This window comes from Ananas comosus, linkage group 4, assembly GCF_001540865.1.
Source record: "Ananas comosus cultivar F153 linkage group 4, ASM154086v1, whole genome shotgun sequence".
Classification (NCBI taxonomy): Eukaryota; Viridiplantae; Streptophyta; class Magnoliopsida; order Poales; family Bromeliaceae; genus Ananas; species Ananas comosus.
In genome coordinates, this window is record NC_033624.1 from 14,032,558 (window position 1) to 14,055,822 (window position 23,265).

Genomic DNA, 23,265 nt, shown 5'->3' on the forward strand with positions numbered 1-23,265 from the left:
ATATACACTTGTTACTATTCTTTTGTTGACACTTCTTGCATTCACCCCTTTTATTGTTTTTGTAGGTCTATCTTTCCTTGTACACAATTGTTGAATCAATGTGGGAGCAGGTGAAAAGTGGTCATTTTGTTTTTCATGACTCTCTTTTCCTGTCCAGCTTGAAGGTTAGTTTGAGTGACCGAGTTTTCTTTTATCATATGTTCCCCTTTTTTTTATTAAGAGAGAGAGAGAGAGAGAATGGTAGCATGCTTCCTGCTTTTTTATTTTTGTATAAATGAACTTAGCTGGAAATGTGAAATAACTAGGCTTTAAAACTTGGGACCTCGGGTACTAACCAATAAACCTTTTTCCACTTGTGCTATATTTCTACTACTTTTTTAGATCCATATAAGGAGTCCAGATTAAGATAGTGCTATTTAGATGCTGTTTGTTTAATGCTATTGATTGTTGGTAGCTAATTTGCTTGCCATAGGCTTGCAGGGTGCCACTTCTATGCTAGCAGCATATTTGCTGGTGATGCAACATGCTTTCTAGTTGGGGAGACGCTTTCTTTTCTAAATAAAAAATAAACCCCAATTTTGTCATGTAAATGCGTGATTCTTATATCGAGTAGGTTAAAGAAAGCTTTCCATTATTTTTAAACAATTTCATTGGTTTTACTAGAATTACGAGAGAAAATTGTTGAAATCATAATATCCGAAAATATNCCGATTTTGGGGTCATCCTCTGATTCGACTTTTTAGATTCCGGTGCTCTGCACGCTGAGCTGTCGTCTTCTGCTTCCGATGGTTCGACAAGAAAGGAGAGGCAATTGTCGGCGAGGCATGCCTCAAAGTCCGAGCCGAGGAGGACATTGGAGGACTTGACATTTCCATGGACCAACCTCGACGCCTGATGGATGTAGGCAAGGCCCTGTGCGACGTCCTCCGCTATCTTCAAGCATGAAGTCCAGTGGAGGGGTTTGGCCCGCGACGATCTTGAGCCTGCAGTGTTAATACAGATTTTTCATTTTGCTAGTTGGTAGGTGGATTATGTTGCGAACATGTACAGGTGAGATAAAACAACTTCCAGCACTAGATCAATTAATTCATGTAAAGACCAACCGGTAGCTGATACTGATTCATAGGACATCCAATTAAAAATCAAGATAGTTGACTTTCTATAACAAAATTTTTGTTGTTGGGTCACAATATATTGCATGATCAAATAATTTGTTAGAGCCATAATCAAACGAATTCCAGCACACCCACAAGTAAAACAAATCTAACCGCATTGAATACATTGAGAATCAACACTTGCTTCTTCTGCATGCTTATTTTGAGTCCTTACCTTTGAGGGGTTAGAAATGTAGTAAAGATCTTTAATCCTAGATCTCCCTGTTCTGCTTCTCTTTACATGTCAAGAAATTATCAAAATAAAATTTTGATTATACTTTGATCTTATGTTTATTTTACAATAGTAGAATGGTATAACTCCTCAAAATGGCTAATTTAATACAAAAGTTGTGGTCCTTCAAAGTTGGCAGCATATGGTTTTATATAGTACTAGAGCTCGATGTATTCCTGGGCCAAATAATTGACTTGGTGTATAGAAGTCTAATAATATAATAGATCAGGAAGTAGGTATGAATTGAGCACCTACTACACTTAAACATAATAGAGGTTTGCCATGCAGATCTGAAAGACAGATATTTGACATTTCCAATGGACACCTTAGCCGTTATACCGTGAAGACTACTTGTAGCTACTTGTTTAACTTCAAATTCACATGAAACCTCGGAAAGGTCTTGTTGGAGAAGCACCGAAAGATGGCGACCACATACGATTTGCATCCCATATAAGGACTTCCGCATAACAAATGGGGACAGAACAGAAGTCAATACTAAATACTATGTTTCATTTTCTCTTGAAAGTCACACTTAACTGTCAATTTCGTAAGCATGATCAAAACCTGACTTCGTCTGAGCAAACACAGTCAGGGATCATACTTCATTATATTCTAGGAGATTGTTTATTGAACCGGTGCACACCAACTCAGTCAAACAGTGAGGACGAATTAAACCTTAGGGGACATAGGACGAATTAAACCTTCAGTAAAGGGACATTTCAATACTCCTTAAAAGTTTCTTTTTCCGTCTATCTGCCTGAATTTTTCATCAACTTTTCCATCTATCTGCCTGAATTTTTCCTCGTCTTGTTTCAACAATCTTAAGGCTTAATGGCAAAGATATCAACCGCAACCTTGCAAGAGATGGCTACAAATTTCATGAGGTTGGAAAGATTCAACGACTTGGACTTCAGACACTGACCGAAGAAATTCTCTCAAGGTTGCTTATTTTCTTAGCATATGAAGGTCGGAAGACAACGAAGATGAGTCTATTGCACAAACTCGCACTAAACAAACTTGGAATGAAGATGACAAGATATGCATGGGCAACATTTTGAATACCATGTCAGACGCACTTTTCCACATCTACCAAAATGTGCAAACTACAAAAGAACAACCGCAAGCCCTTGAAGAGAAGTACAAATCCGAGGATACCACAAGTAAGAAGTTCGTTTTAACTCGTTTTAACTTTTTAGCAAATTTAATAATTACAAAATATTTGATACTCAACTAGGGATGTCAATGGGTCGGATTTGGGGCGGGTTTTCAAAATCTAAACCCAAACCCAATTACTGAAACCGAAACCCGAACCTGAGCCCGAAACTATCGGGTTATGAAAATCCCTAACCAAAACTGAATCGGCTCATAACCCCTAACCAAAACTGAATCGGCCAAAAGAGCTGAAACTTGAAATCAAACCTGAAAACTTGAACCCGAAAGCAATCATTTCTCTTTTACCAAATTTCAAAAATATCATACTCAAATCTTAAGTTTCAAAGTACAAATTTAAATTATTCTATATTGTATAATATAAACCAGTTTGGATTTGGTTCAGTTTCTAATTCAGGTTCAAGTCGGATACAGATGAAATACCCGAACCCAAATCTATTGGGTTTTCATTTTTTTTATACCAATAACCGAAATCACACCAGTTTAGCATCAGTTAAACCCCGCACTATTCGGGTTTGTGTAATATCTCAGGAATCCATGCCCATTGACATCCCTATACTCAACATAACATGAATACGGACAAACACAAAACTGTGGCATCTATTATTGATAAGATTCCTCGTGGAGAAACTTTTAGAAAAGTCTTAAACATAAGAAGGAAGAAACTATCAAATTATTACCTAACCATTCGTATATAAAAAGCATATCGTATGCAAGATAGTAGGAAGCAAGATGCTCAAAAAGTCAAAGTTCATATGATGAAGTAATGTCTTGAGTCTCTTGACATGCCCCATCAACCCACAAAAAAATCAGAAGAGAATCAAGCATCTGGCCAAACATAATAATATGAGTAAGAAGAAAAGAGTGCATGCTATCATTGTAGCAAACTGAGTTATCACAAGAAAGAATGTCAGTTTCTCCAAAAGAAGAATGCACCAGATTCTAGAAAGATTTGTTAGCTATGATATGCAAGGCCAATGTCCTTAAGGACAACAGAGCTTGGCGGATTGATTCAGCTTCTACAAGGCTGGAATCTACTCGATGTATGAATCATTGGAGGATGGGTGTGTTCTTCACATGAGCAACTAGTCAACTAGACAAGTAAAAGGCAACGGATAGGTGGAACTCCAGTTCCCATCAAGAACAACTTTAACTATTAATGAGACATACAATACAGCTGAAGTTAGATAGAATCTTGTCTTGACAAGTCTTCTTAACAAGTCTATCTTGTCTAAGGGTGAAACTTTTTGTGGGGAAAGGATTCAAACTTAGTCTTATGAATAAATAAATATTTCTGCTTATATTGTTGATTTTCTTTTTAATGGCATAATCGTTTAGAACATGCGAATTATCGAGGATTGCACAATACGGCATAATTAGATTTAAATTCCTACCGACGTAGATAAATGTAAAACTTACATGCTCAGTATCACTTACATGCTCACTATCGGCACGGACCGTATTTATCGTGCCGTATCGTGCCAACAAGATATCGACACGATACAGCCCCTGTACCGATGACACATCTCAAAACCCTCTATTCTTTAAATTAGTAAGTAATTTTCTCAATAAAGTTCACAATATTTAATAAAAATTTATAATAAACAATTAGAATATTTTGTTGCTAAAGAAAATAAATATTTCATACTATTATGTATCGGCACACATGAATTTTTTGTGACCAGCACGCATCGGCACGGCTCGGCTCGCACCATATCGTACCATGTCGACAAGTTTCCGGCACGACTCCATGCCACGACACTTAAATCCTTACTTTGAGCATCCCCCAGATGGTGATATTCTCATCGAAAACAGAATGTGCAGTCTGGACTGCGGTCAAGATGTATTTATTCGCTAAAACAACATCAACTACTTGTTCCCTTAAATCAGAAGATTCAAAATTAAGGAGCACAAAGAAGAGAATGATAAACATTGCCAAGTACATATAAATTGGAGACGTACTGCAAGAAAATGGAGAGAGTGAATCCTATCATAACCTTGTGATGACGATTCTTTTGGGTCTCCTTGGAGAATATGTGGGGTTTGTGAGTGCACTAAACCCCCCCAAACAAAACCTACCTTCAAACAACTCCGTAAGTACAATGAAGGAAAGATCACGTATCTAACCATTTAATTGAAGGTGGAGCCTTTTTTGCGAATCAGGGCAGCAAAAATTGAGGAAGTCGACTCAGATCTCGAGCAGGTCGTGGACAACAAGGAGGACACACCTCTCAGTTTGGTAGCTGACCTTACGGAGCATACTCCCATCAACCTTATACACCTACATCTTTTCCACAACCACAGCCATCATCTTCATAGAACCAATCAGCCACCCCTCTACCTCACACTTGAATTCAATGCCAGATTTGTGGAAAATTCAACCTCAAGGCTCTCCAGTGTAGACGAAGGTTTAAACATGCTTTTGTTTCAGATGACATGCCTTAGACCTTTGCTACTATGAACCTATCTGATGGCACTGAAGAGGTTGGTACGCTAATACTAGAGCCTCTAATTACGTTACGTCAAATCCATGTAAACTTTCAAATTCTAAGCCTTATGTAGGAAGAGATAAAAATTTTGTTAGCAATGGAAATTTTCTTTTAATTACTCAGACTGCCGAAACAAATTTGAATACATCTTCTGAATCCCATGCCCTCAAAAATGCTCTTGTTGTTCCTTCTATTAAAAGAAACTTGCTCTCTGTTCCTAAATTTTGTAGTAATAATAACTCATTTTTTGAATTTGATTCTATTGGTTTCTATGCAAAGGACAAGAAAACAGGAAAAAGAGTTTATCCAATGCAGTAGTTCCGGATTGCTTTGTCATCTTCACTCTACTTGAAACTATATGACTTGTTGCTTTCTTCGTGTTCTTTATATATCACTACGAGCCCAATCTCCATATACAGTGACAATCTTAGTGCTACATATATTGCTGCCAATCCGGTCCTACATGCGCGCGCAAAGCACATCGAGCTTGACCATCATTTCCTGTGGAAGAAAGTTCAAGTGGGTAATCTTTTCTTATTTCCATATATCATCTGAGAAACAACTTGCTAATATCTTTACCAAGCCGTTGAGCACCTCACGTTTTCAGCACTTTGTTCCAATCTTGACAGCTACCCGGCAAGATGCTCAGATTGCAGTGGGATGTTAACATAGATCTATTTATGTTAACATAATAAGCACTGATATTTATTTTATACACCTTTTTTGTATATCCATATTTTGTTAACCCTAGATGTACATAACTATTGTACTCCATATATATTCAATACAAGCCACATATGGGTTCTTCTGGTTTTACCAAAACTTTCAGAGTCCATTCATATTGTGCATAAAAATTTTCACTTTAGTCTCCACAGTAAAATAGAGTAGGAGAAAGGAAATACAGGATATTAATAGAAATGGTCAATATATAGGATATTAATAAAAATGGTCAATACAAAACATTCTACTTGTTAGTTGGGACATGGATTTCGGAACGAAGCATCATTAATGCTTATCATTTAGTGAATAGAATCCCAACAAAAAAGCATAATAAAATTCTTTTTGATTTTTTTTTTGAAGGTAGAAAGCCTAATTTAAATTATTTAAAGGTTTGGAGACATCAACCGATTATGAGGACTCCTGAGCATAAAAAAGGGGGCTTTTGCTTATTTACTCTTGACTATTCAAAATTTTTAAATTTACCCTGAAATTACCAAAATACGCTTTAAACTCCAATTCCTATTAGCAAACCCTACGGCCCCATTTGGTTTGGGTATAAATTTAGTTGGTACAAAATTTTTTAATATCGGGTATAGCTTGCTATTCCAGGATAGTCAAGAATACAAGTAAAATTGTGTTTGATTTGTAGAGCTGTTATTCTCTAGAGTCTAGACTAGATAAAGTTGAGTTTGGTTTATTTTATAGAATAGTAGAGAAAAGTGCAAAAAATAGTGGTTGAATTTGCAAAATGCCAAGTTTGCCCTTGGCCTTTATTTACAAAATATGATTTCTATTTCACAATAAATTAAATATAATAATTAATTAATACTAAAAATATAATTTCTATTTCACAATAAATTAGATATAATAATTAATTAATACTATACAAAAGAACATTTGTTGAAATACAATAGTAATTTTTTTGCGAAAATTAAATTTAAACTTCAAGTTGACTATATTATATGTAAGAATTCTAACTAATCAACTCAACATTTACAAACGAGGAAAGAGAGAACTGAGAGAAGTTGAGAGAGAATGCGCGAATAGTGGAGAGGAAGCGTTTGAAACGAGGAAAGAGAGAAAAGAGAGAAGTTATGGTTGAAGCGGGATCTCAAATCAGATCTCCTTCATTGATATCGCAAGTTGAGGGAGGAGGCGAGAGGGGATGAGACAAGAGGAAGACGACAGCCACATTGAGAAGATAGGAAAGGACAAAGGTGGATGGAAGCTGTAGACAAATAAGAAAAAGGTAGCGTAGCTTCCAACCACTACCCCTAGGATAAAGCCTCCTACCCGCCTATTCCACAAGTCCGATGGAATAAGATTTAATAGGTTATCCTAGGATAACCCGTTAAGGCCGAGATAAATTAAACTCAATATTTACCTTGGTGTTTGGTAGGAATAACGGGATAAAGCGAGTGATTCCCCTTTTATCTTGCGACCAAACACGACCTAGGGGTTTGGGGATATCTACAGAGATTTTTGGAAATCAAGGAGGGCATTATGGTCAACCAAGGATATATTAAATATTTTTGAAGTCTTGAAGGTTATATTAGATATTATCCAAAAAGAAAAAGAAACTAGGAGAAAGAGGAATTGAGTGCATATTCATTGATTATGCACAATATAATAAGGCATATAGATTCTATGTAATAGACCTTAATGATTTTGTTAAAGGCAATACAATAATTGAATCTACATATGCTATATTTGATGAAAATAGATTTGGTTCAAAGCAAAAGGAACATATTTCTAATATGAAGCCCTCCAGGGCTTTTTTATAAAATGACCCTCCAAAAAATCGTAATTGGCAAAATGACCCTACCAAAATTTTATTTGTAAAACTAACCCTCCTTTTGCCACGTGGGCGCCACGTCAGGATTTCCTTACAAAGACGGTGAATCGTTCACCGTCTTTGCAATATTTGCTGTGAAAGTGGTGAATGGTTCACCGCCTTCAGAAGGCGGTGAACCATTCACCGCCTTCACAGCAAAACCCTACAAGCAAAGTTTAAAGTCTCGACCGTGCCACACCGTGCCGGTGCGGCACTTACCGTGCCCCCAAGAAAGGGGCACAGTACAAAAGGGGTCTCGGACCACCCCTGTATGCCGCGGCACCCCGCGCGTGCCGCACGAGACAAAGCGGCACGCGTGAGGGTGCCACGGCACTGTGCCGTGCTGCACAGAGCTTTTTTTTTTTCTTTTGCTTTTTTTTTTTTGTCTTTTTGCAATTGTTGGTTTACTTTTGCACTGTAAGATGCTTTTCGGTTGTCTTTTTATTGGAGGGGGGTTTGGCCTTTTGGGTAACCCAAAGGCCAGGAAGCTTCTTTTTTTTTCTCATGATCACAATACCACCAATACTTGTATCAACATTGTCAAATAAATCTTGTATCTGCAGATGACAATATGCCATATGATCAAGCGCAACAATCTATATGGAATTAAGCAATCATCTCTATGTAAAGATGTAAATTTAAATAATTATTATAGTTGTGAATTTCATTATTGTATTTTAATTTTTACTCTACATCACGTATAGTTGTATTTTACTTACAAAAAGCTTACATGCATGTTAATTGATGAGTATATTAAGGTATATATAGCAAATATTCATACTTATTTATTTAAATCTTTCAAAATAACATTATAAGAGTTTATTGGAATCAAAAAAATGAAATAAATCCGTACCAAAGCATGCCAGTAGGAGGTCGTGCGCATCTGTCGGCACGCAAGCGTGCCACGTGTCGGCACGCAAGCGTGCCCGTGCCGTACCGTGCCAAGGACGTAGCGGCACGCCCCCGTGCCACGGCACTTTAAACCTTGTTGGGGAGACGCTTTCTTTTCTAAATAAAAAATAAACCCCAATTTTGTCATGTAAATGCGTGATTCTTATATCGAGCAGGTTAAAGAAAGCTTTCCATTATTTTTAAACAATTTCATTGGTTTTACTAGAATTACGAGAGAAAATTGTTGAAATCATAATATCCGAAAATATCTCTCACTTATTCAAATGCAGGATTCATGAATACACCTAATGAGGCTTTGTTCTCTTGGCACCATTTCAGATGTTATAATGCTAATGTACTATTAGTTGCATATATTCAACAATATGGAGGATGATTATTTTTGTTTTCTTTGTTGTTCGTAGTGTTATTTCACATATGAGATGATTTCCATATAACTTGCAGCTTGCATTAGCCTACAACGACGCTCTACTGACCGGCAAACTAAGCTGTGCAAATGGTGGTATCATTCAGTCTACATTTATCGAATCTCTGAGGAAGCGCATAGAAGGAATTATGTCATGTTCAAAGGATCTCAAGGGCAACTTCTTTAATTACTTGTTTACCGAAAAGCTATCAACTATTCATAGTGATAAAGAAAAGATGGATGCCGCCCTTCTCTCTTGGTATCTTCTATGGTACAATATACCGCCTCCCCATATAGTGAAATCTGCTATGGAGAAAATTAAAAGGAAAGCTCCTATGCGTGTATCCGCAGTTCCTCTCCTGCAGTTACTGTTACCAACAACGCATTTCAAGGGGATTGCTGAAATCACTGATATAATAATGTATAATTCGTGTGTGTTTGGTCTTCAGCGAGGAGTCATGTAAACAAGTTGGGCGGAATGACTGCACTCTGATCGATTTGATGAATGAGGTTTTCGGAGATTATAACGCCAGGTAAGTGATATTTAAGTTATTGTGGTGATGAAACTCTATTATGCCTCAGAAGTTAGCTCTTTGTATATATTATAGATTGCCTAGTTTCTATTTATTATCTTTTTTAGTGTAAGTTAACATGCCAGGGGGTGCTTACATTGCATGATTGTATGTCCATGAAGTGGAAAATTGACCATGTTAGTTGTAATTTTGTGTTATGATTTTCAGTTCAAATGTAAAAAATTCTTTTTCTTGTATACTAAATTAGAACCTATTTGATGTTCATGCAAAATGTGACTTACCTGCATGTTTTTGCTACTGCGACTTTGTCGTGGGGCAGTGAAGTTGCTGATCACCCGAGTCCGAGCACAACACTCAGCAGTTCGAAAGTGCAAAATAACCACTCTGCTTTTCTTTTTTTTTTTAAAAAAAAAAAGAAAAAAAAGAATCTCCAGTGATGCTTAAAAAGAAGGTATGTGAAATTCGCCTCTCCTTTGTATGTAGCAACGTAACTAAATTAAGTTTACTTTGTGCTTTCCTTTTTCTTTCTTTCTTTTTTTTTTTTTCTTTTTCTCTCGTTTGATAGTTTTCTCACATTAATTAGAGAGCTTTTTGAATTATCCTATCACTCTGCCTTTCAGTATAACGGATGGTAAATTGTATGGAGACCCCTCACCTGCAAACTGCAATGGTAGAAATGTTTGGACACCCCCTAATATTTTATATGTCAAAGATTCTTGTCAAATAAATAGAAAATTTTATCGAACACATTGATTATCCTTCAGATCTAAAAGGTTTTAGCTTTTCACTAAACAATATTGAAACAAATTTGAAATGGCCTATAATTATAGGGATCTGTATACTATATTTACTATATTACATAACAACCTATTGTATTTAAGTTGCGGCCTAATTTGGTTTCTCGTGTTATCTTAAGGCGAAACACGGAACGAGTCATCGGGCCAATTGGATTACTCCACGTGGAAATGAAGAGAAATGCCTGGTCAATAAAAAAATTTGTTCTCGAGCACAAGCCCATAAAAATATAGTCCGGCCCACTATTCACGAGACCCAACAAAGCTAACCACAGTAGATATCTTGGGCCGTCCATGGGCCTGCTCAGTGTGAGGGGCCCATTTGGGAGATCCACGTGGCACTCTCCCATTGGTGCTAGTGTCGAAGCAAAACAACTCGGGTTTGGGCTTGCGGAGAGCCCACGGGAGCCATATCAATACAAAGCAAGCTTTTGGTGCACCGGGTGTATCCGTACACCAGATGCACCATGCTCGGAATGACTTGCAAATTAAAATTCAATCAAATACAAACATATTCGATCTAAAATATCAAAAGAGCTTTGTGTACAAAAAATCGCATTTCAATTTTAAAGCCTCCACAATAGGATCTTATATCTGCGGTGCACAGTACACGAGGTGCATGCAATAATGCTCGTGCACGGAATCCCCTTTCATCTTATTGGGCCTTAAGTCCATACATTTATTGGGCCGGTCTGAATCTGAATGTCTTACTGGTCCGGGCTAGATTTAAATTTGCTTTGTGCGGGCCCGGCCTACTATTGATAGGTCTACTTTTGGTTGGTTTCGTTTTTAGCCAAAAATAGAAAGTTTCGGGTTTTCACCTCCATTAATAGAAATTAACTTTAATTCCTTTTCATTTAAGTTTTTTTTTCAATTGAATTAAGTATTTTTTTTTTAAAAAAATTAACGTTTCCTTTAACTATCCTCCGTTGACAGGTTATACATACAATTCATAGTTTTGTTGGCTGAAAACGTATTCGGAATTATTCATTTTAACATGATCTCCGTTATATTTAATAACATTTCAATTTAATTTCCAACAAACAAAGTTAAAATAATTGAGGACTCTATATCAAGTGTATTTTTGCACAGGCTTTATCGTAACCATGCATCTAACTTTTTTTTCTTTAAATTACTGCTTCTATAACTTATCTAAAATGTCCATTTAGTCAGTTAATACGCGACGCAAATGGAATCTTCAAGGATATAAGGTTCACTCCTAAAATACTCTCAAAATCATGGTAACTCTTCAATGCGAAAATAGTGTTATTTAATAAGTTGAGGGGAAAAATGGGTGCTCAATTGAACTTTAAGGATAACAAAAATTAAGCAGGATCCCTGAATCAATGATAATTTAATTTCTTCCCAAAGTACTTGTATCCAATTCAATGTAGTAGGTTAATTTTTTACAGCAAGTTTTCACAAACCTACCATAACTTGTTTCCTATACATCAAATTAAACTTCCTTTCCCTTTCTTTCCTAATGCAAAATGGAAAAAAAGAAAGTCCTTCTAAATGTAACAAAATCTTCAAGAATACATTGGACCTTTTATATACACTATGCAATGGAAATAAAGAGAAATGGGAGAGTGAGAAGGAAAACACAGCAAAATTTAGCTGGTTAATTATATATGTAATTCAATGCCATAGCAACTTAATTACTAAATATTACATTCAGTGTTAATTATATAAGTAGTATATATATCAACACAATGTATACACATCCCAACAATACATTCTCCAAAGAGTACTCTCAATAGAGAGATCACATTAAAAACAAAAAATGGTGCTAAGGATTGAGGTGTTTAGTGTAGGGATTGTTGTAATATTGCACCTCTTAGGGAGAGGAGAAGCTCAGTTTGATTATGGAGCTGCTTTAACCAAATCCTTGCTCTACTATGAGGCTCAGAGATCGGGCAAATTGCCGGTGAACCAGCGCGTGCAGTGGCGCGCCGACTCCGCGCTTCACGACGGCGGCGATGCAGGAGTGAGCCTTCCTCATGATCTAATTGCCTTTTAGTTTTTAAGTACCTCATCCATTGTAGTGTGTTAGTTTCATCATGTTGCTACGTGCATGCATGCATGTGTTTCTCTATACTTACTTATTTTCCTACATATGTTTATATCCACATACATACGTAAAAAGATAAATAATTGAATATATATACCATGTTACATTTTTGGCTCATAATTTTTCTCTTTTTCAAGTTGTCATCAGGAATATTGCTAGTATTTATAGCCAAATCACAGCAAAATCTTTGTTTCATCTCATCCAGTATCCATTAATAAATACCAATAGAGTGCTCTTCTACTATATTAGTTTTCTGTTTTATCCACATGCACGTAAAATGGTTATGGTTATTATGTTACACTAGGTCGACCTAACCGGCGGATACTTCGACGCGGGCGACAACGTGAAGTTCGGGTTCCCGATGGCCTTCACCACGACGCTGCTCTCGTGGAGCGTCGTCGAGTACGGCTCGCAGCTTGGCGCAAAGAACGAGCTGTGGAATGCGTTGGCGGCGATCAGGTGGGGCTCCGACTACCTGATCAATGCTCATCCTTCGCCCGACGTTCTCTACGTCGAAGTCGGCGACGGCGACTCCGACCACGCCTGCTGGCAGCGGCCCGAGGACATGACCACGCCGAGGAATTCGTACCGGCTGGACGACTCCAAGCCCGGGTCGGACGCTGCAGCTGAGACCGCGGCCGCGCTGGCGGCTGCGTCCATCGCTTTCCAGGGGTCGGACAAGGGATATGCTTCCACTCTCCTCAGCCATGCAAAACAGGTCCCATAATTTTTTTTTTTTTTTTTTGAGAAATAAGTACAATGTTATCCGCTTCGTTTATTTCATTTAAAAATAAATTTATCTAGAAACGTGAATCAATTAGGATTCAAACTTGGCACCTCGGGTACCAACCATCAAACCCTTTGCCATTTGTGCTAGAAATGACCAGTGAAATGTTTGTAATTGCTTAGCTTCTTACATGTTTTATTTTATATTATGTTTAATGTTTTTATTTTTTGGTGCAGTTGTTCGATTTTGCCCGAAATCATCGAGGTTTGTATCAGAATAGCGTGCCAGTTGCAGGGAAGTACTACTCCAGCAGCGGAGACGAAGTATAACGCAACTCAATTCAACTTCTGAAATTCAAATTTAAAATAACTATATTTTGAATTCAAAATTTTCTTTTTAATGTTGATCGTTAAGATTTCTTTTTTCAAAAAATATGAAATGTTAATCTTTATTGGTAATTAATGGAATTAGTTCAAGTATAGGATTAGAGCCCAGGATTAATCATTTTATTCATTTAGCCCATTTCAACTATTGGTGATGGACTCATTTGCTATTTGGGCTAAGCCTAACACCTAGCTACCACTCGTTTTGTGAACTCCTTAGCACTTTGTAAATGTGTCCTGTAACATTATCAATAAACTATCAGGCATATATTTATTAGGCTATCAACATGTGAAAATAATGAAAATCCTTCTAAATTATTATGGTAATAATTAGCTTTATTTTCACTTATAACCTAATTTTTCCTAGATAGGATGAATTGGTTTGGGCTGCTACATGGCTCTTCCACGCCACCAATGACCAAACCTACCTCAACTACATTAAAAACGGAAGCAATGGCGGCGTCCGGTCGGAGTTCTCGTGGGACGACAAGTTCGTCGGCGCCCAAACCCTAGTCTCAAAGGTATTTATCACATAATGTTCTCGACGCTCTATCCAAAATATCGCATAATTCGATAATGATGTGATCTTGTAGCTGATTCTGCAAGGCAAAATACCCAACGACGGCGCGTATTGGCAATACAAGAACAATGCAGATCAATTCATATGTTCAGTGGCTCAGAAGGGGAACAACAACATCAAGTTGAGCCCAGGAGGGATGTTGTGGTGGCACCCGTGGAACGATTTCCAATACACAACCGCGGCGTTGCTCGTCCTCACCGCTCACGCCGACCACTTGGCGAGTGCAGGTGCCACTCTTCAGTGCCCGGGCGGCACCGTCACGCCCCAGGATCTAATCTCATTCGTTCGATGGCAGGTAAATTGATATACCCAAAACAAATTTTATTATTGCCAGAGCAAAGACTTTCAAATCACGATCAGATGCAATGTATCTTCTCTGTAACCATCAGTAAAATTTTCTCTGAAAAATTCAAAATTCAAATTTTGATGCATTATGCGGGGGTAAATAATAATAGACTAATTTTGTGGTGCTCAGGTAAATTACATTCTAGGGGCGAACCCGAAGAAGCTGAGCTACATGGTTGGGTTCGGGTCAAACTATCCGGGTCAGGTGCACCACAGGGGTGCATCGATTGTGTCGATTAAGCGAGACCGCAATCCGGTGTCATGCCAGGGTGGGTTCTCCTCTTGGTTCAATAAGAATGAACCAAACCCTAATGTGATCGACGGTGCGATCGTCGGAGGTCCCGATGCGAACGACGGGTACACCGATTCCCGATCTAACTATCAGCAGACCGAGCCGGCGACGGTCACGACGGCGCCTTTTGTTGGCGTATTAGCCAGAATCGCGTGAGTTAATGACTTAATGATTTGGATAAAATGAGGGATTTAGCTTAAGACAAGAAAATTCTAGTCTCTATATCTAGTACCAGAAGAAATATTGTTGGAATTTCCATTTGTAATTTCCAGGGTTCCTGAACAATGAGATCAAGAAGTATATACATATATATGTTATGTCATTGTGTTACACTGTTAATTATACGGGGCAAATATATCTTTGTGGTGCCTCTAGCTACCACCAAGAAGAATATTAAAAATTGCGGCCATGATACCTAAGATAACATGAGTTCAATTGCATTTAACAAAGACCACATAAATAGAAGAGATGCGTGTACGTTTGAGTCGAGTATTGTATATTAATTAAACCTCTGCTTTAAACTTGGTCGGTGTTCATATGATAAATTTAATAAGATTCAACGGATCTTATCTACAAATAATAAGGATTATTACTATATGTTATTGTTCTTACATAATTAATATCCATATCTAGTAGTCGTTTTAAAACTTAAAAGTCATATTAAATGACAAACAATTGTTGCTCCATTTCTATCATCACCTAACAAAAAAGATAAAAATTAAACGACCATTTGTAGTGATTTTGTACTGTAGTATAGTACAACAATAATGTAAGAGAAACTGTTGTATCATGGAAAAGTTCACTATTCAAGACCAGCTGGTGGGAACGTTTTGGGTCACTCGGTTAGCAAATGCTTAATTTGGTCCCCCGCAATAATTCTTCACGGATTGTTTATGCCCTAGCCGGTTCATATATCTTCTTGGTCTCTTAGATTGGTGCAGGAGCAAACTTAAATTCTTATATATATAGAGTAGAGCTACTATACTGTCGGAAGTATAGAGGATCTGATGCTTTCGATTTTTTTGCCCTTAGATCAACCCATTTGATCATTTCTAACCTTTAGATTAATACTATTATCCTATGGGGACCACTCAATCCTAGAGATACTACTCAATCCCGAGGGGACCGCAATCATCCCGACCATATAATTTTTGATCCAAAGGCCAAAAAATCGGAAACATCAGATTCTCTATGCTTCCGATAGGATAGTACACACACACACATATATATATATATATATAGAGAGAGAGAGAGAGAGAGAGTAGGGCTAATATACTCTTATGAGTATAGAGCCCTTCGTACTCATAAGTTGTTTTTGATATTAGGGTTTTTGAATCGACAATCCACTCCGTTAAATATAATCTAGAGTATTTGAAATTTTTAGAAAATAAATTTCGTAATTTTTCGAAATTATAATAATGTCCATCAAGCGGGTATAAAATGAATGGTCGAAATCGAACGACGTCCTAAAAATGGATGATCGGATCCTTCAATTTAAGATCGGAGTTATTGATCTTTATCTAGGTAGTTAATAGAATTTTTATCAAAAATTCAACCGATTTCGATTCTTTTACACCGTTAAACTACCAAGTATCCCAAAAATTGTCAAATTTGTGAGCCTTTGATCGTAAGGTAAATGATATAGAAAAATTATAAAATTTGATTTCTAGAAGTTTTAAATGCTCTAGATAATGTTTAACAGTATGAATCATCGATTCGGAAGCTCTATCATCGAAAACAACTAATGAGTACGAAGGTGGTCGTACTCATAAGAGTATAGTAGCCGAACTATATATATATATATATATATATATATATATATATATATATATATATAGGCTGGGGCTACTATACTCATATGAATGTAGAGCCCTTTGTACTCATAAGTTTTCGACCGTTCAGATGTTTGATATGGCCCCCCTAGGGTTGAGTGNCATAAGAGTATAGTAGCCGAACTATATATATATATATATATATATATATATATATAGGCTGGGGCTACTATACTCATATGAATGAGTATAGAGCCCTTTGTATTCATAAGTTTTCGACCGTTCAGATAAAAAAATGTGCGGTTAGGATGAGAGTGGTTACGGTTAGGTTGATAGTGGGACCCAGGGTTGAGTGGGTGGTTGGTTGAATAGTATAATCTAACGGGTGAAAATGATTAAAGGGTAGTTCTAATGGCCAAAAACTTATGAGTACAAGAGGCTCTATACTCATAAGAGTATAGTAGCCGGACTATATATATATATATATATATATATATATATATATATATATAATATAAATGAGAGAGAGAGGAGAGAGAGAGAGAGAGAGAGAGAGAGAGAGTGGGCTGGTATGCTTAGGGAAGCACGGAGCCTCCGTGCTCTCCAAGTTATTTCCGATATTTGGACTTTCGAATCGACGATCGGCTCGTTAGAGTTGATCTAGAGTATTTGAAGTACCTAGAAAATAATTTTTTGTGATTTTTCGATATTATTTACTAGTGATCGAAGGGGCTCAAAATCAATAATTTTAATGGCCGTGGTGAGCCGGTTGCAAGTTTAATGGTGTAGAAATATCCAAATACATGAAATTTTGATAGAAAATTATTTATACATATAAAACAAGATTAATAACTTTGATCTAAAATTTTAATATCATATCATCATATTTTGTAAGATTTTTATTTTCAGTCGTTGATTTTGAGCCACTTTGATCACTAGGCAATGATATCGAAAAATCGCAAAATTTATTTTCTAGATACTTCAAATAACTCTAGATCAAGTCTAACAGAGCTGATGGTCGATTCGAAAGTCCGAACATCGAAAACAAAGTAAGCACGGAGCCCTCCGTGCTTAATAAGCAATCTACTCTAATATTATATATATATATATATATATATATATATATATATATTGGGGTGCTATATTCTTAGAAGCATAGACCGTATGTGCTTCTAAATCAATTTCGATGATTTAACTTTTGAATCATTAATTGTCTCTGTTTGATTTGACCTAACGCATTAGAAATATCTAGAAAATAAAATTTACAATTTTTCAATATAATTTACTAGTGATCAAAAGAATTCAAAATCAATAATTTTCATTGATTCATGTGTGTGCCATCAGTAAGTTTAACAGTGTAGAAATATCCAAATCAAATAAAAATTTTATATTATCTATAATAAGAGCAATATTTTTGCTCGAAAATTTTAGCATTATATCATTACTTTTTACATGATATTTATTTTCAGCTGTTGATTTTTTAGTTATTTCGATCACTAGGTATAAAAATATCAAAAAATTATAAAATTTATTTTATAATTAAATACTTCAAGATCAAGTCTAATAGAGTCGATCATTAATTCGAAAGTTTATCATCGAAAATAACTTAGTAATACAAAAACCTCCATGCTACGACGAGCGCAACAACCGTAGCTGCTCTCCATACATTAATACTATGTAAGAGCAGCATTTTACAAATTTTTAACAATGTTTGTTTATTTTAGAAATATATAGGTGGAAAAAGATACCCAATTTGAAACTATGTAAATTCAAATCTAGCTAGGTTGTGCTGTAATGAAGTTTGATTTTGTTTTTGATACTAGAATATCCGAATTCACGATCGACATTATTAAAAGTTTTTAATTAGAATTCAAATCTCTATGAATGCTATATACTTTACCTAGGCAAAGCAATGATCTCATGCTCTAGGCGAAGTATACACAAAAACTAGGCAAAGTCAACATCTTTCACTAAAAAACAACTAATGACTCACACACACAATATCCCAATCAATAAAATATATGAGAGTTTGGCATTACACGGTAGAGTCCAAAGTAACAAAGCTAAATTATTGAGACCAGGATAACGACACCCGTACGATCGATTTAAATCATACGGTTCAGGTAAATTGGCATGGGAAAAAGATAAATATCTTTTTACTAACGTGGCAGGGTCGCCACAAATGGATCGTGTCAACATCATTGAAGAGTAATCTAGGTTTGTGTTTACGTGAAGGAACCTGCAACAATTGTAGTAACGTGGAGGAAAAATGGACTTACACTGTAGGTGGTGTATGTTAAAAGAGTCCATTTAAGAGGGGAACGTGGATAAATAATTGTGGGAGAGGAACTATATATATAAATATGTGTACGTATATTTATAGTACAATTGGAATTGTGTGGTAGCACCAATTATTTTTCAAGATTTTTTTATTTGATATTTCTAGGTTGGCGATCTTATCGGGATGTTGATTTTTTATGCTTTTTCTTCTTTTCTTTTTGTTTATTTATTTATTTTTTGATGTGGATGCAAATTTTTATGATGGTTTATTTTTTATGTTTGGAAGTGCCTCAGGTGCGAGAGCATCCGGCTCGTAAGTTACGCGAACTCAACTTCGTCCTTCACCAGGCTGAAGTTTTTGTGACTAAGTGTTCGACGACCGATTTCGGTGAGTTCGACGGCATAACAAATATATGCATATGAAGGCACATTTGTTGGAGTTGCGATTTCAACTGCCCACTTCAACGCAAACAAACGTACCATAATTGCACCAAATTCTAGCTAAGTTTCACTTTTATGTACTTTTTTTTCCATGAAAAACAAGCCTGTAATAAGTAAACAGATTGAAAGTATATATGAGATTAGATAGAAAACAAATGCAAACTATATATAACTTCTTCTCTAAAGGAGTAAGTTAAGAGCATGTTTGACTTCATTCGTTCTTATAGAATTTTAGTAATATTCATCTTCAATAAAGTATTTAACATTAAGAATCCATTGTTTTTGTTGCAACAGGAATCAGAAATCAGTTTCCGAGGCTAAATTAGAATGTAAATCCTAATTTAGGTGCTTTGATTTTTGTTGTAGAGAGAAATGTTTTGCAGAGATTTTGGATAATACTATTCTCATTCCAACAAACTAGCCTTGAAATGTGTAATATATTGGTATTATCTCACACGAACTATGACCTCATAAGAAGAAAATTTGGAAAGAAGCATAAAAAAGTAAGAGAAATATTAATTATCTACATAATATATTTCTATAACTAGCTTCTTTCAAGGCTGATTTAGCTGTTAGTTATATGCCGAAAAGCCAATATGGTGACACTAGCTTTAGGGTATTTATGTATTAATTATTTATAATTTATAATAGGAGGGCAGATATTCTATTCATGTCTATTGTATAGCAGTTCAATATTGTCATGAATCGTCCATAGAGTCTTTGTTTGAAAAAATATATTCCTAAGAGTTAGGAATTTGAGATATGTATTTTTCTATACGAGACTTTTTAAATGCTCCTAGCCAGATGAATATTACAGGGACGGTGATATTCCAGATAGGCCGGTGTATGCTATGTTTCTAATTGAGGTGACGAATCTCAAGTCACTAGTGTAGGGACACTAGAACAAGCATACATGTGCTTGTTAGAGAACAAGTACACTGAGCGTGACTATTTAGTTGAACAGTCATATGGTTCTATACTCGCCAGTGACAAGTTCATTGCTACAGCTGTGTGAAGTACTCCTTGGACCTGAGGTATCATAGTTGCTTCACGTATAGATTGCTACAATTTGACAGTACTAATACTTAGACTCTAGACACGGGTCTATGTTCGGTACTGATTGGCTGAAGTGATATATGCGAGGAGGCATGTGAATGCGCAATAAGAAATCCAACACTCTCAATGATGAGGGAGAATGTCCTATATATATAGTTTATCGGACTCGACTCGGAAAATCCCTGACCAGGGTACATGGTATATGGAAAGAGTTTCCAACTGTGTTGCCATATTGAGTTGATTTCAGATAGTCTAGTCATATGGTCGAATGATAAGGTTTGGCGAGTAACCATAACCTTAGTTCGATTGGGACTTGTATGTTGGAAGGAATTAATCACATGAAAACTGTAAGCGGAAAGGTTCATTCTTCATCACTATTCTGGATTACCGTGATATACTGCTAGGCGTCACTTACGGACGGTGAGAGAATATGAATAATTCGAATTGAATTGTTCTTATTTATCGATTAGAAGAGTTCTAATTAAATATTAAAGAGTTTGATGTTGAGCTCTACTGCCGAATGGTAATGAACCTATGCGGCCACACACATTAGGAATTGTGTGCACCCGAATCGTTTGGATGAGGGTCGTTCACTAAAGAGTTTAGTGTAAGCGATGAAAATAAAAGGAAGCTGCTTAATTAAATTAGATTTAATTATTCGATTTGGTTATAACTGATAGTCCTAATTAGATTAGGATCTCAGAATCAGTTAGAGAATTATGCGTAAGATTTAAATTTATCTCTAATTAGATTAGTAGATAATATTTCATCATAAAAGATATTTAAATGAGATTTAAATATTAGTGAGTAATCTTATTGGATAAGATCAAAATTAGATAAGATCTAATTAAATATTGGAGAGATTAATATTTATCTCTAATTGGATTAGAGAATAATTAAATATTCATAATATCTTATAAGATAAGATTTTTTACTAGATTTGATTTAGTTGGATAGCATGAATATTTAATTGTTAAATTTTATTGGAGAGAGAGAAAAATCTTATTAGATAAGATTTTATGAAATAAAATTCTATATATACATATATATATAGATTTATATGTATGTATGTGTGGATACAGAATGAATTAAGAATAAAAATAAAAAAAAGGGGTCGTATACCTATTATGCCGTACGGATGGTGTACTTTAATTAAGGTGCCATGCATCTTAATTAAAGAGATGCATAATAGATTTTGATGCATATACATCTAGACATCTATTTCTCTCCTATCTCTTTTCCGTGCGCGTGTTTTTCTCCGATCAACTTCTCTACTTTTCATCGGATCATGAAAGGATTGCTAGCACCGTCCAGATGGTCCGTAACTCATCCGGTTCGTAAGACGGAGATCGATCGGGTTGCCGATTCCGTGTGGATATATGTAGAGGCCGGGCATGTGCGCGGCTAATCGGAACCTCAGTTTGTCATACTCAGTTTCAACCGTACAGTAGATCAAGAGACCTTAACTGGTCCACGGTAAGATCTCTAAATATAAAGAGTTTTTGTTTAGATTAAATTTTGCATAGCAACATAAGAATGATCCGCCGGCAACGGTTTGATTTATTGGTTTTCGGTTTTCATATGTGATATGTATTTAACTTCCGAAAAATTTTAAAAGTGCAAAATTATTTTCCGCTGCGTTTTTCTGATGTGCCGGTTAATTTCTAACGTTAGCTTTCAAAAGTCAAACTTTAAAACTCCCTCATTTATAAGAAGATCCCAATAATTTGAGACCCAACCCAAAGCATGAACTTAATAATCAAGTGAGATCTATTCCCCCATATCAAACGATTGTTCTTTTAATGTAAAATTTATGATCAATTAACTAAAACTATCATTTGAAGCATCCAATGAACATTAAGAACATGCTAATGGATTGATGCAACGAAACAAACACTTCACACGTTATTTAATTACCATATATTATCTCAAAGTAGTTACCTTTAACGTCCACTTCTCCCACTCTAATTTACTTGTATTATCCTATTATATATTCTAGTCAATATTCATATCCTTATCTGTTAATTTCTCAAAAAAATATTCCTATCCTTATCCACATATCTCTATCCCTATTTATCCATCTATTTATTTTGCAGCTAAGCTCAGAAAATAATAATAATATAATAATAATAATATTAATAAATGTGACAAAAATATACCACAATATTGGCAGATATTTGTTTAATTATTTATTTATAAAACGGATAAGGAGGAAGAAGGGTAGAGAATCCGCCCCGCATATGCTCTCTTTCTCGGATCGCGCAAAAAATCGACGTCGTTTAGAGCCAGCGTGGGGCCCACACCATCTCCACGCCGTGCGTGGGGGGACCGCACTGTGGATCAACACGTGGACGGGTCAGATTAGAAGTGGGCCCACGGCTGAGTCAGCTCCTTGGAATCAGGATCGGATAATGCTTCGTTCCTCGTCGTTAGCTATTTCCTTTTTTAATTTAACCTCCGAAAATTACTAAACACCGGGCGAACGACGGGCCGACACGTGGAGCACCCCAATTACCCGGATCACGCCACGTGGCGTGGAGAAGTTATTGGATGCACCCGTTCCACCGTGCGCCATTCTCGTAAGATTCAAATTTTAACTTATTGAATGGTTATATAATATTAAAAAGGCCCACACATCAGAAATTATTAATTTTCAGCACTGTTGTTCAAGTGAACATAATGATGTATTGATGTTTAAAATAATAGATTTGAAACTTCAAGTTATTTTGAATTAGATCCATTTTCCTACTCAGCTAAGTTAAAAGGTTAAGTATATAATATATAATTCAATTTTCTATTAGCAGTTAATTAGTTCAGTTTTTATCCACTGTAAAGTGATTAAAATATTTAATAATAAAACTCTCCAATTCTTAAAACAGATCAGAACTTTGTAGAGTCTCAAATTTAAGGGGCTATTTCAGAATTGAACACAGTTGAGGGGTCTTCCATGTATTTTTGACCTTCACATAATTAGTGGATGAGGTGCACGGTTTATACACCGGGTCTTCCATATATTTTGGACCTTCACATTATTAGTGGATGAGGTGTACGGTTTATACACCGGGTGCACCCAATTA

At 36.1% G+C, this 23,265-nt stretch overlaps 2 protein-coding genes across 3 annotated transcripts in view; both read left to right on the top strand.

Annotated features, from left to right (window-relative positions):
- Nucleotides 1–9,690, top strand: part of LOC109708661 (anaphase-promoting complex subunit 1) — a 30,261-nt gene extending 20,571 nt beyond the window's left edge. For both annotated transcript variants that reach the window (XM_020230477.1, XM_020230478.1), the window contains 2 exons: nt 66–164; nt 8,953–9,690. In XM_020230477.1, coding sequence (XP_020086066.1) covers nt 66–164; nt 8,953–9,378 — 525 coding nt within the window. In that variant the 3' untranslated portion in view covers nt 9,379–9,690. The remainder of the gene's footprint in view (nt 1–65; nt 165–8,952) is intronic.
- On the top strand, nt 12,025–14,956 carry LOC109709136 (endoglucanase 13-like). The gene is made up of 6 exons (XM_020231202.1): nt 12,025–12,228; nt 12,617–13,030; nt 13,276–13,362; nt 13,794–13,943; nt 14,016–14,297; nt 14,478–14,956. The coding sequence occupies exons 1-6, from the start codon at nt 12,025–12,027 to the stop codon at nt 14,793–14,795; spliced, it is 1,455 nt and encodes a 484-aa protein (XP_020086791.1). The 3' UTR covers nt 14,796–14,956.